This window comes from Heterodontus francisci, chromosome 25 (assembly GCF_036365525.1).
Source record: "Heterodontus francisci isolate sHetFra1 chromosome 25, sHetFra1.hap1, whole genome shotgun sequence".
Taxonomy (NCBI): domain Eukaryota; kingdom Metazoa; phylum Chordata; class Chondrichthyes; order Heterodontiformes; family Heterodontidae; genus Heterodontus; species Heterodontus francisci.
The window spans coordinates 67,531,138-67,547,139 of NC_090395.1; the positions used below are offsets into that span (position 1 = coordinate 67,531,138).

Consider the following 16,002-nt stretch of genomic DNA (forward strand, 5'->3'; position numbering starts at 1 on the left):
TCTAGCATGTCAAAACTGTGGAATTCCACATTTTTCCCAGTTTTGCTTTCCTCCCTCCAATCTACAGGCTTATAAAATCCAATTTTGATTTCACCTAACCATTACTTCTGGACTTACCTCATCTTCTCAATTACTCTTCCCAATCTAAGTGGTCTCTGCATTATGATCTTGCCCTTCTTTACCTTGGTTTCCCAATAAAGGAGGTGTCCCCATACAGACTCAAATTCAGACTTGTCCTCTGGAATCAGTCTTTTTATTGGAATTCCTACTTTGCTGTTTTTACACAGCTTAATTCAAATTGATGGATAATTCAATTATTAAAAAATGCAAGCTTTGAATTATTATTTGACTGTATTAGTACATTGGTAACGCATCTTTACCCAATTAAAAAAAAAAGACAAATATACACACAAGCACAAAATCTGCCCTGCTATTCAAGGTCAACGAGGTGAAAATGTCTCAAAAAAGATAATTACACATCCAGCATATGACAGAATGCTGCAACCTCTTCATTCCGTTCTTCTGAGACCTGTAGTAGTTCGTAGCTCCCCGACTCATAATTCTGCGGTAAGCTCTGTAACACAAGAAATGTAACAATACTGCGGCTGATGTAGAAAATGCAACCAGTTATAACTTTGCAATTAATATATTTAATTACAGGCAAGAAATAAAGACATAAGATTGGAAAAGGCTGCTCAATTAAAGAAACAGTTGCCTTTATTTATCTTTTGGCTAAAATGCAGTTTTATTTGGGGGGGGGGGCAGGGTGAGGGACACACACGGACACACACACACACACGAAAAGGACTTCATGTGTGTCTCTGCCAAAGCATATTCCAGAAAGGATCAAGTGACTAAAGAAATACTGAAGAAAACAATATTTCTCTATATCCAAAGCAACTTTTGTTTCGCAGAGCCTCAATGACCAAGAAATGTTATCTTTCTTTTTTCACTCTGCACTGAAATATAACTCTGAATTTAACCATGAGGGACCCAGGTAGTTTCCTGACACCAAGCATACGCACATAAAACTTCATCAAGCCAAACCACAAGCGGAACTTTGAATGTGTCGGGGAATTTGGATCCAGTTGAAGATAAAAGCCACACATAGGCCTTTACATATTGCTCTTGCACATGTTTAACAGAACTGTTGCCTCCTCTTTCTAGCTTCTGTAAGTTTCTTATCTATAAGCTATAAGGTACCACACAGCAGAGACTTAAGGCACATAGAATTATGGGGAAAAGAGATGGTTAGGAAGCAGAAAACAAAGGGTGGATGTCGAAGGAAATTTCTCAAATAGAAAAGGTGTAGAGAATGGTGTTCTACAAATTTCCCTATTGAAGCAGCTTTTATTTCCAAAATATATACAAAATGATATGGAGTTAGGAATTGAAGGAACAACGTGGAAATTTGCTGAAGGCACCAAGCTGGCAGGTATGGCAAATTGTAACAAAGATTGTGAAAGTCTGCTCCAGCACATTAGTATGTTATCTGAGCAGCGAGGTGGCAGATGCCGTTCAATGAAGGAATTCACTTTGGAAGAATAGGGAAAGGAATTATGCCGTAAGTGGTAAGATGTTAAATGGAGCAGAGGAACAAAGGGACCTTAGCATGCAAATACATAGCGCACGAGAGGCAGTGCGAGTAGAGAAAGCCATTAACAAACAGAATCTCTAGTCCTGTACTAGAATATAATATATAAGCAAAGAGATAGTGTTGCACTTGTACAAGACCTTAGTTAGAGAGCAAAGAGAACCCATTCCTTCTTATCTCCACTACCAATCACCTCCATAATCCTTCTCACCAATGTACTCCCTATTTTTTGTTGAGTGCACGGGCAATTTGTTTAAATGCAAGAGCCCTTTAAATTGTTTTCCGCACCTTCACATTAATGCAGTCCGCACAGGAACTTTCAGGTTGCTGCGCAGCTACGTAGCGTAGAAAGAACATAGCTTTGCACCCTCTCTCTTGAGCCCTCAACCTCGGTCTTTCTCTAGTTTCTTGCCTATTTCCCTCCATTGCCCCTTGTCCATGAAACCCACCCCCTGTTCTCTGGACCTCAATCTCCATTCCCTTTGACACAGTCACCTTGCCTTCATATTCAGGAAACTGGCCTCCCTAAACCCTCTGTTTCTCCACCTCCTTCAAGACCTACCTCAAAATTCACTTCTGACTAGGCTCTAGGTTTATTTGTCTAATAGCTATGCCTTTGGGTGGGCGTCCAGGTATTTTCCTATGCTTCTGAAGTGTCCCCTGAAGACTTTAAGATCATGCAAGTGTTTGCTAGGGTAGATGTGGAGAATATCTTTCAACTTGAATATAAAACAGTCACTAATAAATGCAATAAGGTATTCAGGAGGAACTTAAGGAGAGAGTGGTTAGAATGTGGAACTCACTACCGTCGGTAGTGGTTGAGATGAATAGCGTAGATAAGCACGAGAGGGAGAAAGGAATAGAAAGTGATGCTGATAGGGTGAGATGAATTAGGATGGAGTAGGTTCATGTGAAACATAAACACCAGTATGGACCAGCTGGGCCAAATGGCTTGTAATTTCTACATATTTATTATAAAATTCTATACAGCATTTCCACACAAATTAAATTATCAAAAGTACAGTTAATGCTATCTTTCTCTAACTCAAAAGCATCCCATTGTTTTCTGCTGCAGTTATCTTGCTGTCGATGGCAAATCTGCAGTTTAAGATAAGCTGCACAATTTTAAGGTCATGTTTGCAGAGGTAAGAGAGAATCTATTTCTCTGAAATCAGTGATCAAATTCATGTTCAAAGTATGTGCACAAATTAACTCATGTAACCCCACCCCCCAGCCGCAGATGCCTATTTAGCTCAGCGGTGGGAGGTTAAGGGTGATATTTGTTGTAACTGCCTCTCAGTAAAAGTCTATTTTGATGTTTTTACACTCGAACCTGGGCGCTAGGCCCCGCCGTTACCAGGGTGACGAAGGCCCATATCTGGTGCGGCCAGTAGCGGTAAAAAGCGACGCTCAGCACGATCACAGTTAGGGCGACGGCAACGGCCACAAGGTTCAGCATGCTCGGGAGGGGGGAGGCTCCTCTCCCCGCCGGCCCCGAGCAGCTCTGACCCGGGGGGTGAGGGGGGGGGGGAGGGGGAGGAAGGGGGCGGTACACGGCAAGGGGTGGGGGAAAGGGGATAAGGGGTGGGGGGAAAGGGGATAAGGGGTGGGGGGAAAGGGGATAAGGGGTGGGGGGAAAGGGAGGGGTGGGGGGAAAGGGAGGGGGTGGGGGGAAAGGGAGGGGGTGGGGGGAAAGGGAGGGAGGGGGGGTGGGGGGGAAAGGGAGGGAGGGAGGGGGGGGGTGGGGGAGAAAGGGAGGGAGGGAGGGAGGGGAGGGGTGGGGGAGAAAGGGAGGGAGGGAGGGGGGGGGTGGGGGAGAAAGGGAGGGAGGGAGGGGGGGGGTGGGGGAGAAAGGGAGGGAGGGAGGGAGGGGGGGGGGTGGGGGGGAAAGGGAGGGAGGGGGAGGGAGGGGGGGGTGGGGGGGAGGGGGAGGGTGGGGGGGAAAGGGAGGGAGGGGGGGGGGTGGGGGGGAAAGGGAGGGAGGGGGGGGTGGGGGGGAAAGGGAGGGAGGGGGGGGGTGGGTGGGGGGGAAAGGGAGGGAGGGGGGGGTGGGGGAAAGGGAGGGAGGGGGGGGGTGGGGGGAAAGGGAGGGAGGGGGGGGTGGGGGGGAAAGGAGGGAGGGGGGGGTGGGGGGGAAAGGGAGGGAGGGGGGGGTGGGGGGGAAAGGGGGGGGTGGGGGGGAAAGGGGGGGGTGGGGGGGAAAGGGAGGGAGGGGGGGGTGGGGGGGAAAGGGAGGGAGGGGGGGGTGGGGGAAAGGGAGGGGGGGGGAAAGGGAGGGGGGGGGTGGGGGGAAAGGGAGGGAGGGGGGGGTGGGGGGGAAAGGGAGGGAGGGAGGGAGGGGGGTGGGGGGGGAAAGGGAGGAGGGGGGGTGGGGGGGAAAGGGAGGAGGGGGGGTGGGGGGGAATGTTTGGTGGGGGGGAAGGGGGGGAATGTTTGGTGGGGGGAAGGGGGGGAATGTTTGGTGGGGGGAAGGGGGGGAATGTTTGGTGGGGGGGAAGGGGGGAATGTTTGGTGGGGGGGAAGGGGGGGAATGTTTGGTGGGGGGGAAGGGGGGGAAAATTTGGTGGGGGGGAAAGGGGCAGGGAGGAGGGGGGGGGAAAGGCCGGGGTGGGGGGGGTGTGTGTGAGGGAAAAGGCCGGGGGGGGGGGGGTGGGGAGTGAGGGAAAAGGCCGGGGGGGGGGGTGGGGAGTGAGGGAAAAGGCCGGGGGGGGGGGGGTGGGGAGTGAGGGGAAAAGGTCGGGGGTGGAGGTGAGGGGAAAGGGCAGGAGGGGAGGGGAGGGGAGGGGAGGGAAAAGGGCGGGGGGGGGGAGGGAAAAGGGGGGGAGGGGAGGGAAAAGGGGGGGAGGGGAGGGAAAAGGGGGGGGAGGAGGGGAGGGAAAAGGCCAGGCGGGGTGGGGTGGGGGGGGGGGGGTGTGTGAGGGAAAAGGGCGGGAGGGGGGAGGGGAGGGGAGGGAAAAGGGAGGGAAAAGGGCGGGAGGGGAGGGAAAAGGGCGGGAGGGGAGGGAAAAGGCCGGGGGGGGGGGGGGGGGGAGGGGAGGGAAAAGGGCAGGGAGGAGGGGAGGGAAAAGGCCGGGCGGGGTGGGGGGGGGGGGGTGTGTGAGGGAAAAGGCCGGGGGGGGGTGGGGAGTGAGGGGAAAAGGCCGGGGGTGGAGGTGAGGGGAAAGGGCGGGAGGGGAGGGAAAAGGGCGGGAGGGGAGGGAAAAGGGCGGGAGGGGAGGGAAAAGGGCGGGAGGGGAGGGAAAAGGCCGGGGAGGAGGGGAGGGAAAAGGCCGGGCGGGGTGGGGGGGGGGCGGTGTGTGAGCGAAAAGGGCGGGAGGGGGGAGGGGAGGGAAAAGGGCGGGAGGGGAGGGAAAAGGCCGGGGGGGGGGGGCGGGAGGGGAGGGAAAAGGCCAGGGGGCAGGAAAAGCGCGGGGGGGGGGGGGGGGGGAAAGAGAGGGAAAAGGCCGGGGGGGGGGTGGGAGGGGAGGGAAAAGGGTTGGGGAGGGGGGGGAGCAAAAGCAGTGGTGGGCCCCGAGGAGTTGGGGAGAGACAGCAACATCTCTTTGGGGTAGAGGTGTGAGGTGGTGGCAAGGGGAGAAGAGGAGGTGCGAGGGGAGTCAGCAACATCTCCTGGGCGAGGAAGGGTTGGTAGGGGTCAGGGGAAGGGGGAGATTTGAATTGTAAGTTGCACAAGGTGTGGGGAGCGCAGGTGTGAACTAATCATGAGCAGTGCTATTAATGTGGGCACATGTGGACTGGGGAGATGCAAGTGAGTGTCGTGTTGGTACAATGCTGCACACGTGGGTTGGTGCGAGGCATTTGTAAGCAGTGATGCAGTAAAAATTCTGCAAACTTGGGTTGATGAGAGATAATTATGAGCAGTGGTGTGGCATAGTGCTGCACACTTGAGCTGGTGAGAAGCAAGATGGGCAAAGCATATTGGTGAATGGATGATCAAATGCAAAGCAATTGTGAGCAGGAACAGTACGCAAAAACATATGATCAATAATTGTGGAATGATGCACAGTACAATGCTACAGACCAGGACAGGTGGCACTGTGTAACACTGAACACACACATCTCTGATGTACTCAACTGGAGTGCTTCATGCCGGAACGTGAACATAAACAGGTTGAAAGCACAGCTGACTGGGCCCACGCTGCACAGTTGTGTATTACAGAAACAGACTATAAAATGCTACACTGGACCACTGATTTAATATGGTTTGTCACACTGACTGAATATGATTCATTAGAATCAACAAGCGTACAGAGGCTCCCTACAGTACAAATAGTGAAGGGGCACTCACACTCCACCCCAAGAATGCATTTGATTTAATGGCCTGTGCACCACCCTCAAGATAGAGTTAGAATTGAGCTCCATGAACAAAAGGAGGGAGACATGATCACAAATTACATGGAGCTGTGTTTATTATTTAAAAAAATGAGAGAGAGCATCTATTTAGCTGCCATACCAATTCTCCATCAGAATTTTTGTAGGGGAAAACCTCTTGTGAAATTTCAAAACCAAATCAGGTTTCTTTTGTGCATTGTAATAGCCTTAACTCATATGCCCAAGGTATTGCTGTACTATTGTACAAGACCAAAATTTGGGGATTTACATTATCCCTCAGGGGAAACCTCCATTGTAGTGAATACTAAATGTTGCGTTGCACATCACAATAAACAAATTTTAGACTGAAATGAGTCACATTTGGCAGCCCTGGCTGGACGTTTGTGTTTTGCTAGCTGATGGAATTCAATATCACGGAGGTGTTTAGGAGCCTAATGAATAGGCTATTCTCTCCTCACAAAGTCTGAGATCACAGTGCCACACATGCATGTGATGATCGGAGTTTCCTGATTACCATATTTATTTCCCTGTGTTCTCCTTATCTGGGTGACTTTTTTTCCTGCACACACACACACACGACCTGAACCTATTAAGAAAGCTTATTCAAAGAATAGACTGCTTTATATGCAGGAAAGAATCTGTTCCCAGATTATAATATTTATAACTTCAGTATTTTCCAGATCCTGGACCTTTTCTTTCCGATCGCTGAATAAATTGGAATCAAAGGTTGGCAGGAAGAATAGTAGCTGAACAAACGAGATAATTCGAGCACAGTCAAGGTATATTCCCTTGAAGAGGAATGGTAAGGCATATAAATCCAGAGTTCTCTGGATGACACAAGAGATAGAGATGAAGATGAAGAAAAAGTGTGCTTATGATAGATGTCAGGTAGATAATACAATGGAGAATCAGGCTGAGCAGGTTCAGAGGGGAAGCGAGAAGGTAAATAAGAGAAGTCAAGAGAGAGTATGAAAAGAGACTGGCAGCTAACATGAAAGGGAATCCTAAAGCCTTCTGTAGGCATATAAAAGAGTGGTAATCGGACCAAAAGGAAGATTTACGCATAGAGGCAGGGGGAATAACTGAGGTATTAAATGAATACTTTGCATCTGTCTTTACCAAGAAGATGCTACCCAGGCCACAGTGAAAGAGGAGGTTATTAATACACTAGAAGGATTTAAAATTGATAAGGAGGAGGTATTAGATAGGCTGTCTATACTTAAAGCTGGTAAAGCACCAGGGCCGGATGAGATGCATCCAAGGATACTGAGGGAAGTGAGAGTGGAAATTGCGGACGCACTGCCCATAATTTTCCAGTTTTCTTCAGACTCAAGGATGGTGCCAGAGGATCGGAGAATTGCAAATTTTACACTCTTGTTCAAAAAAGGATGTAACGATAAGCCCAGCAATTATAGGCCGGTCAGTTTAACTTTGGTGGTGGGGAAACTTCTGGAAACAATAATTCGGGACCAAATTAATAGTCACATGGACAAATGCGGGTTAATTGAGGAAAGCCGGCATGGATTTAAGGGAAAATCACGTTTAACTAACTTGGTGGAATTTTTTGAAGAGGTAACAGAGAGAGTTGATGAGGGCAATGCTGTTGATGTGGTGTACATGGACTTCCAAAAGACATTTGATACAGTGCCACACAATAGTCCTGTGAGCAAAATTATAGCTAATGGAATAAAAGGGACAGAAACAACATAGATACGGAATTGGCTGAGTGATAGGAAACAAAAAGTAGTGGTTAATGAATGTTCTTCGGGCTGGAGGAAGGTTTGTAGTGGAGTTCCCCAGGGGTCAGTTTTGGGACCCTTGCTCCTCCTGATATGTATTAATGACCCAGATATTGGTGTACAGGGCACAATTCCAAAATTTGCAGATGATACAAAACTTGGAAGCATTGTGAACTGTGACGATGATAGTGTAGAACTTCAAAAGGACGTAGACAAGTTGGTGAAATGGGCAGACAGGTGGCAGATGAAGTTCAATGCAGAGAAATATGAAATGATTCATTTTGTTAGGAAGAACATAGAGAGACAATATAAAGGGTACAATTCTAAAGAGGGTGCAGGAGCTGAGGGACCGAGGCATATATAAATCATTTCAACACACCATTAACATATTGTTTGCCTTTGCTCCATGACCTTTTGGTCAGCTATGTGGCCTTGTCCAATCTACACCTTCTCCTTTGTTATCTCTTGCCCCACCCCCATCTCACTTGCTTATAACCTGTGACTTTTCTAATATTTGTCAATTCCGAAGAAGGGTCACTGACCCGAAACGTTAACTCTGCTTCTCTTTCCACAGATGCTGCCAGACCTGCTGAGTGGTTCCAGCATTTCTTGTTTTTATTTCAGATTTCCAGCATCCGCAGTATTTTGCTTTTATATAAATCATTGAAAGTGGCAAAAGAAGCAAAAGCGTCAAGAAGAAAAACATTTTCACACAGCTAGTGGTTAGGATCTGAAATGCACTGCCTCAGAGTGTGGTGGAGGCAGGTTCAATGGAGGCATTCAAAATGGAACTAGACTGTTACCTGAAAAGGAAGAAAATGCAGGGTTATTGGGAGAAGAGGGGGAATGACATTAGGTGCATTGCTCAGAGAGCCGTTGCAGATGCAATGGGCTGAATGGCCTCCTTCTGCACTGTAATAACTCTATTATACTATATTCACTCAGAAACAAACAGTTCTTAGTTAACCTTATCCCAAGTCTGAGACTTTCTCCAGAATGTCCCTGTTACGCTACTAAATACAACAATAACAACACACAACACAAACGATCCCATGGTACTTTTTCAAACAAGTACAGGGAGTTCTCCCCATTGCCCTGGCCAATATTTATCCCTCAACCAACATGACTGAAACAAATTATTTGCTCATTATCTCATTGCTGTTTGTCAGAGCTTTCTGTTTGGTAAATTTCCTACAACACAACAGTGGCTAAATTTCAAAAGTTATTTATTGGCTTTAAATCACTTTAGAAGATCCTGAGATTGAGAGTGTGTGTATGGGAACAGGAGTAGGCCATTCAGTCCATCGAGCCAGTTCCAAATTAGATACTGGTTGATTTGTAACTCAACTTATACCTGCTTTTGCCTCATATCCTTAATACCTGTGGTTACTGAAAAAAAAATCTATCAATGTAGCTATAAATCTATCGATGTAGCAAGGAGGTATTGAAGAACCTTTTTAAAGTACTGGTTTGGGCTCAGCTGGACTATTGTGTCCAAGTCTGGGCACCACACTTTAGGAAAGATGAAGGGTTTAGAGAGGGTGCAGAAAAGATTTATGAGAATGGTTCCAGGAATGAGGGATTTCAGTTACATGAATAGACCGGAGAAGCTGGTGTTGTTCTGCTCAGAAAACAGAAGGCTGAGAGGAGATTTGAGGGATATAGAGGGAGTAGATAGGAAGAAGCCGTTCCCATTGGTGGAAGGGTCAAGAACCAGAGGACACCGATTTAAGGTGATTGGTGAAAGAACCAAAGGTGACATGAGGAAAAACATTTTTTTAAATGCAGGTGAGTGGTTCTGATCTGGAATGCACTGCCTCAGAGGGTGGTAGAAGCAGATGCATTTGTGTTTTTCAAAAGGGAATTAAATAAGCACCTGAAAGGAAAATATTTTCAGGGCTACGGGAAAAGGGTAGGGGAGTGGGACCAGCTGATTTGCTCTTGAAGAGCTGGCATGGACTCGATGGGCTAAATGGTTCCCTTCTGTGCTGTAACCATTGTATGATTAGCTCCAGGACATATTGGCTTAACCCAGTTGAAGTGGCAGTCAATGAATCATCACTAGAGCAAGTCTGCAGGGTGCACGGAGTGGAGACTTTGCCGAAGCGAGACGTAGTCAGAGTGTGAAGGTGGAAATTTGGTTCATGTGCTAAGTTCTGGTTAAGTTTTTCTCAAGTTCAATTTAGATTAAGAGTCAGGCTTTGACACAGAACTTTCAAACATCAAGTTAGTTAAATTGCCTTGTTAAACAGACAGCTGCCTGGCAGTGGCAGTTACCTGTCAATCAGCTGAAAGTAGCTGGTTCAATAGGTGTTAATTACTGTAGCAGCTAGCTAGTAACAGTCCGTTAACACCCAATCTGTACTAATGCTTTGTCGTTCAACACACTATTAACATATTGTTTGCCTTTGCTCCATGACCTTTTGGTCAGCTATGTGGCCTTGTCCAATCTACACCTTCTCCTTGGTTATCTCTTGCCCCACCCCCGCCTCACCTATAACCTTTGACATTTCTAATATTTGCTAGTTCCAAAGAAGGGTCACTGACCCGAAACATTAACTCTGCTTCTCTTTCCACAGATGCTGCCAGACCTGCTGAGTGGTTCCAGCATTTCTTGTTTTTATTTCAGATTTCCAGCATCCGCGGTATTTTGCTTTTATATTTGTAACTAAAAGCTGTCAGGTTTTCAAACCGCACGGAGTGAGGGGCACAAGGAGTGGCGACTTCACCAGAGTGAAATGTAGTCAGACTGTGAAAGTGGGAATTTGGTTCACGTGGGAGTTCTGGTGCAGAGGGGGAAAGAGGAATTGACGTGTGATGTTCCAAAGAAGATAAGTGATTGGTTGGTGATTATTTCTCCTATTCTCTTATCTAAACAAAGGAATTTTAATTGGGGTTAGTGTAACATTAATTGGAATAATATGAATAAGAAACTTCTGAGACTCAGGTAATTTATTAGGAAGGTTTTATTAATAGTAGTAAGGTTTACCAGCAGTAGTAAAGCTTATTAGTATTGCAGCTTATTAATTACAAATTAATTAAGAGAAATACATTAACACATAACAAAGATGGCAGGATAGGTGATGTGTTGCGGCCACAGTATGTGGGAGCTGGGGGATGCTAGTGTGATCCACGTCAAACATGTCTGCAGTAAGTATCTGCGGCTCAAGGAGCTTCGGCTCACAGTCAATGAGGTGGAGGCTGAGCTGCAGACACTGCAATGCATCAGAGAGGGGGAAAGTTATGTGGAAGCTTTGTTCCAGAAGGCAGTCACACCGCTTAGGATAGGGTCTTCTGATTTGGGCACTGGTCAGGGACAGGAGGATGTGACTGCAAATGAGGCAGGTAAGGGCATGGAGAAGGCAGAAGTGGAGAAGCCTCAGCCCTTGCAAATGTCCAACAGGTTTGAGGTTCTTTCAGCTTGTATGGATGAGAGCGAGGGCTGCAGGGTGGATGAGCAACCTAACTATGGCACCATGGTACAGGAAGCCATTCAAGCAGGGGGAGTTAAAAGGAATGGAGTGGTAGTAGGGGAGAGTGTAGTCAGGGTGATAGACACAGTTCTCTGCGGCCAAGTGCGAGAGTCCAAAAGACTGTGTTGCCAGCCCGGTGCTAGGGTTTGGTTCATCTGCTCAGTGCTGGAGAGGAACTTGCAGTGGGAGGGGGAGGATCCAGTTGTTGTGGTCCACTTGGGTACCAACGACATAGATAGGACTAGGAAAGAGGTTCTGCATAGACAGTATGAGCAATTAGGGGCTAAATTCAAAAGCAGGTCAAAATGTAATAATCTCTGGGTTATTACCTGAGCCACGAGCAAATTGGTGTAGGGTAAATAAGATTAGAGAGTTAAATGCATGGCTCAAAGTTTGGTATGGGAGAAATGGGTTTCGATTCATGGAGCACTCTCATCAGTACTGAGGAAAGTGGGAGCTGTACCGTTGGGAAGATCTTCACCTGAATCGTGCTGGGACCAGTGTTCTGGTGAGTCGTATAATGAGGGCAGTAGAAAGGGCTTTAAACTAACCAATGGGGGCGAGGGATCAAGTGAGGGAATATGTGATAATTTAAAGAGAGAGGAAAAGGTAAGACAGCAAAATAGCAGTAAAGGTAATGATGAGAGTGAGGCAGGAAGAGACAGAGGGTACAAACATAAGAGTGTGGCAGCGGATAAGCTAGAGATTGTGAACTAATGGTGGGTGGGGGGGGGGGTGGGGTTCGGGTGAAGGGAGATTTCGAAATCCAAAGAGAAAGGTCAAGGCATTGGAACAGTATTGGGTTGTAGGTAAAGATAGAGAAAATGGGACAGGAAGGGATAGAGTTTAACAAAAATTGTACTTCAGCGAATAAGACCATTGCAGGAAACAGAAATTAAAAAAATGAAATTAAAGGTTCTTTATCTGAATGCACGAAGCATCTGCAATAAGATAGATGAACTATTGGCACAAATAGAGGTAAATGATTTAGATCTAATCGCCATTACAGAGACATGGTTACATGGTGAACAAAATTGGGAAATAAATATTCCAGGGTACACAATATTTTGGAAAGACAGACAGAATGGCAAAGGAGGAGGGGTAGGCCTGATAGTAAAGGATGACATAAGGACGTTAGTGAGAAAGGATCTGGCCTCAGAAAATCATGAAGTAGAATCAGTATGGGTGGAAATTAGGAATAGCAAGGATCAAAAAATACTGCCGGGAGTAGTTTATAGATCTCCTAACAGTAGTTATACTGTTGGACAGGACATTAAACAAGAAATTATTTGAGCTTGTATAAAGGAAATGTAATAATTGTGGGGTCTTTAACCTTCATATAGAATGGGACAATGAAATTGGCAAGAGTGGTCTAGAAGATGAGTTTGTAGAATGTTTTTGGGACAATTTCTTGGAGCAGTACGTTGCGGAACCGACTCGGGATAAAGTTATGTGAGATATAGTATTGTGTAATGAAGATGGGTTAATTAGTAATGTCATAGCAAAAGATCCACTGGGAAATAGTGATCATAACACCATTGAATTCCATGTTAAATTTAAAAATAACATACTCTAATCACAAACAAGAATCCTAAACTTAAACAAAGCCAATTACGTAAGAATGACGGAAGAACTGGCTAAGGTAAATTGGGTAAATAGACTAAAAGATATGGCAGTAAATGAACAGTGGGAAACCTTTGAAGAAACAATTTAAAATGTTCAAAAATATATTCCATTGAAAATCAAAAACTCAGCAAGAAAGACCCATCCGTGGCTCACTCAGGAAGTTAAGGATAGTATTAGATTAAAAGAGGTTTACAATGTTGCAAAAAAGACTAGCAAGTCTGAGGATTGGCAGTGTTTTAGAAACGAGCAAAAGGCCACCAAAAAGTTGATCAAAAAAGGAAAAAATAGAATGAGAGTAAACTAGCCAGTAATATAAAAACAGATTGTAAAAGCTTTTATAGGTACAGAAAAAGGAAGAGAGTAGCTAAAGTAAACATTGGTCCCTAAGAAGCAGAGACAGGAAAAATGATCATGGGGAATGAGGAAATGGCAGAGGCATTGAACAAATATTTTGTGTCTGTCTTCATTCTAGAAGGCATAAGTGTCGTACCGGAAATAGATGGTAACCCAGGGGCTAAAAAGAGTGAAGAAATTAGGGAAATTAATAGCAGAGAAAAAGTATTGGAGAAATTTAAGGGACTAAAATCTGACAAATCCCCAGGACCCGATGGCCTACACCCTAACATTCTAAAAGAGATTGTTGATGCACTGGCTATGATTTTCCAAAATTCCTTAGATTCGGGAATGGTCCCATCAGATTGGAATAGGCAAATGTTACACCACTTTTCAAGAAAGGAGGGAAGTCAGTTAGCCTATCAGTCATTAGGAAAATGCTGGAATCTATTATTAAGGAAGTGACAGAAAGGCACAGTATGATTATAATATGGTTTTACAAAAGGGAAATCCTGTTTGACAGATTGATTAGTGTTTTTTTGAGGACGTAACTAGTAGGGTAGATAAAGGGGAACCAGTAGATGTAGTATGCCTGGATTTCCAAAAGGCATTCAATAAGGTGCCAGACAAAAGGTTAATAGGCAAGATAAGGGCTCATGGAATGGGGGGTAATATATTAGCATGGATAGAAGATTGGTTAATGGACTGGAAGCAAAGAATGGGCATAAGTGGGGTATTTTCAAGTTGGTTGGCAGTGAATGGTGGAGTGCCGCAAGGAACAGTGCTAGGGACTCAGCTATTTACAATCTATATTAATGACTAAGATGAAGAGACAGAGAGTAATGTATCTAATTTTGCTAATGATACAAAGGTAGGTGGAAAGATAAGCTGTGGGGAGGACACAGAGGCTGCAAAGAGATCTAGATAGGTTAAGTGAATGGGCAACAAGATGGCAGATGGAGTATAATGTAGGGAAGTGTGAAGTTATTCACTTTGGTCGTTAGAATAGAAAAGTAGAATTTTTTTTAGAATGCAGGCATAGCAAGCAATTAGGAAGGCAAATGGCATGTTAGTCTCACAACAGGATTGGAGTACAGGAATAAAGAAATCTTGCTACAATTGTACAGGGTTTTGGTGAGACCACATCTGGAGTACTGTGTGAGAAAGGATATACTTGCATTGGAGGCAGTACAGCAAAGGTTCACTAAATCCCCTGGGGTGAGGGTGTTGTCCTATGATGACAGGCTGAGTAAATTGGGCCTATATTCTCTGAAGTTTAGAAGAATGAGAGGCGATCTCATTGAAACATGCAAGATTCTGAAGGGGCTGGATAGGGTAGACACAGAGATTGTTCACACTGGGCGGGGAATCTAAAACATGGGGGTACAGTTTCAGGATATGGGGCTGTTCGTTTAGGACTGAGATGAGAAATAACTTCTGTCAAGGGGTTGTAAATCTTTGGAATTCTCTACCTCAGAAGGTAGTGGATGCTGCATCGTTGAATACATTTAAGGATGGGATAGACAGATTTTTGGTCTCTCAGGGAATCGAGGGATACACGAGCGGGCTGGAAAGTTGAGTTGAAGCCTAAGATCAGCCATGATCGTATTGAATGGTGCAGCAGGTTTGATGGGCCTTATGGTCTATTCCTGCTCCTATTTCTTGTGTTCTTGCGTGTTGATCATATAGATTAGCTGCCCATCTTATAATGACGCACAGTTGGTATGGAGCATTTTCTGTTCCTTCATACAATGCATTACCAAAGCAATGTGGTCAGACAGAAGGGGAAGCAATTTGTGTAGCTTGGCCCAAATCCAAAAGAGCAGACCAGGCACAGGGAGAACAATCATCCTGGGTTTGTTCAACAGTGTACTATAGCATTAACAAAACCCTGGCTTGGTCAAATCTAATTAGAAGCTAAGCCTCATGTCAGATAATCCCTGGTCCCTTCCACTCACAGCTATATGTTGGCATCTAATACACTGAATAAGTGCTGCATCACATGCAATAACATGTTAGCATCACAATGAAGAAAATAATACATATGAGAGGGAATGTATGTGTGCTGGTACAATGCCCTTCTCTTCTGTCTACATGAAGTGAGTTACCGAGGCAATAGCAGCAAGCAGAAGGGGCATGGAAACTTGTAACTTGGCTGTATCCCAAAATGGCAAGTCTGGTGCAGGGACAGCCAGCAATCTTCGACCATTCAAAAGTTTACTTTAGAAAGACATGTTTCAAGGCTCCCCTCAAATGCCTCAGTTGTAAACGCACTGCCAGGTGAGGAAACTGAGCCTTACGGACCATTTAAGATCCCACGTTCGATTTCCAGTCTGCACTGCAAGTTGTTTTGCCAGTTGATTCCCTGCCCACACTGTGCAGCACAGTTCAATCCCCAGAGCAAAGCAGCTTGTTGGTGTGGGGGGACAATTGGAACAAAGGAGCATCAGTGTTAACTGATGACGGTGCGGGGGAGGAAGGAGGAAAAGAGAAGGAGAGAACATCCATATAATTGAGAGGAAGGCAAAAAGTCTATGAGCACGACCTGGATGGGTAGGAGAGAAGCATGCCAGTGTTAACTTTGGGGGTTTGCTGGGGGATCAGAAGAGGAAAAGAGGTGAAAGACTGCCAGAATGAAAGAGTACAGAGAGGATACAAGAAGAAAAATGCCACTGCGTCACTGTGACAAAGGCATTTAAGAAATCAGAAGGTACCTATTTACAACAGTCTTCAATTACTCCACAATAAATGAGGGAACAGTCCTGCAAATCTTCTGCTAGACTAGTGGTAGAATCTTGGGTATATCCACAGCTTAAGTTAGGACAAGCTGTTGCCCTTGCAGTCTTAACTACACATCATAGCCTTCTGTTAAATAGACTGACACTGAATTTACAGCACAGAAACA

At 45.8% G+C, this 16,002-nt stretch overlaps 1 protein-coding gene across 4 annotated transcripts in view; it reads right to left on the bottom strand.

The window, feature by feature from the left end:
* pik3c2b (phosphatidylinositol-4-phosphate 3-kinase, catalytic subunit type 2 beta) overlaps positions 1 to 16,002 on the bottom strand; it is a 179,086-nt gene that overhangs the window by 140,857 nt on the left and 22,227 nt on the right. For 3 of the 4 annotated variants that reach the window (XM_068057433.1, XM_068057435.1, XM_068057432.1), the window contains exon 3: positions 477 to 574. In XM_068057433.1, coding sequence (XP_067913534.1) covers positions 477 to 574 — 98 coding nt within the window. Of the gene's footprint in view, positions 1 to 476; positions 575 to 2,951; positions 3,096 to 16,002 lie in introns of those variants that run through there. The other variant, XM_068057436.1, reaches the window with a different exon arrangement.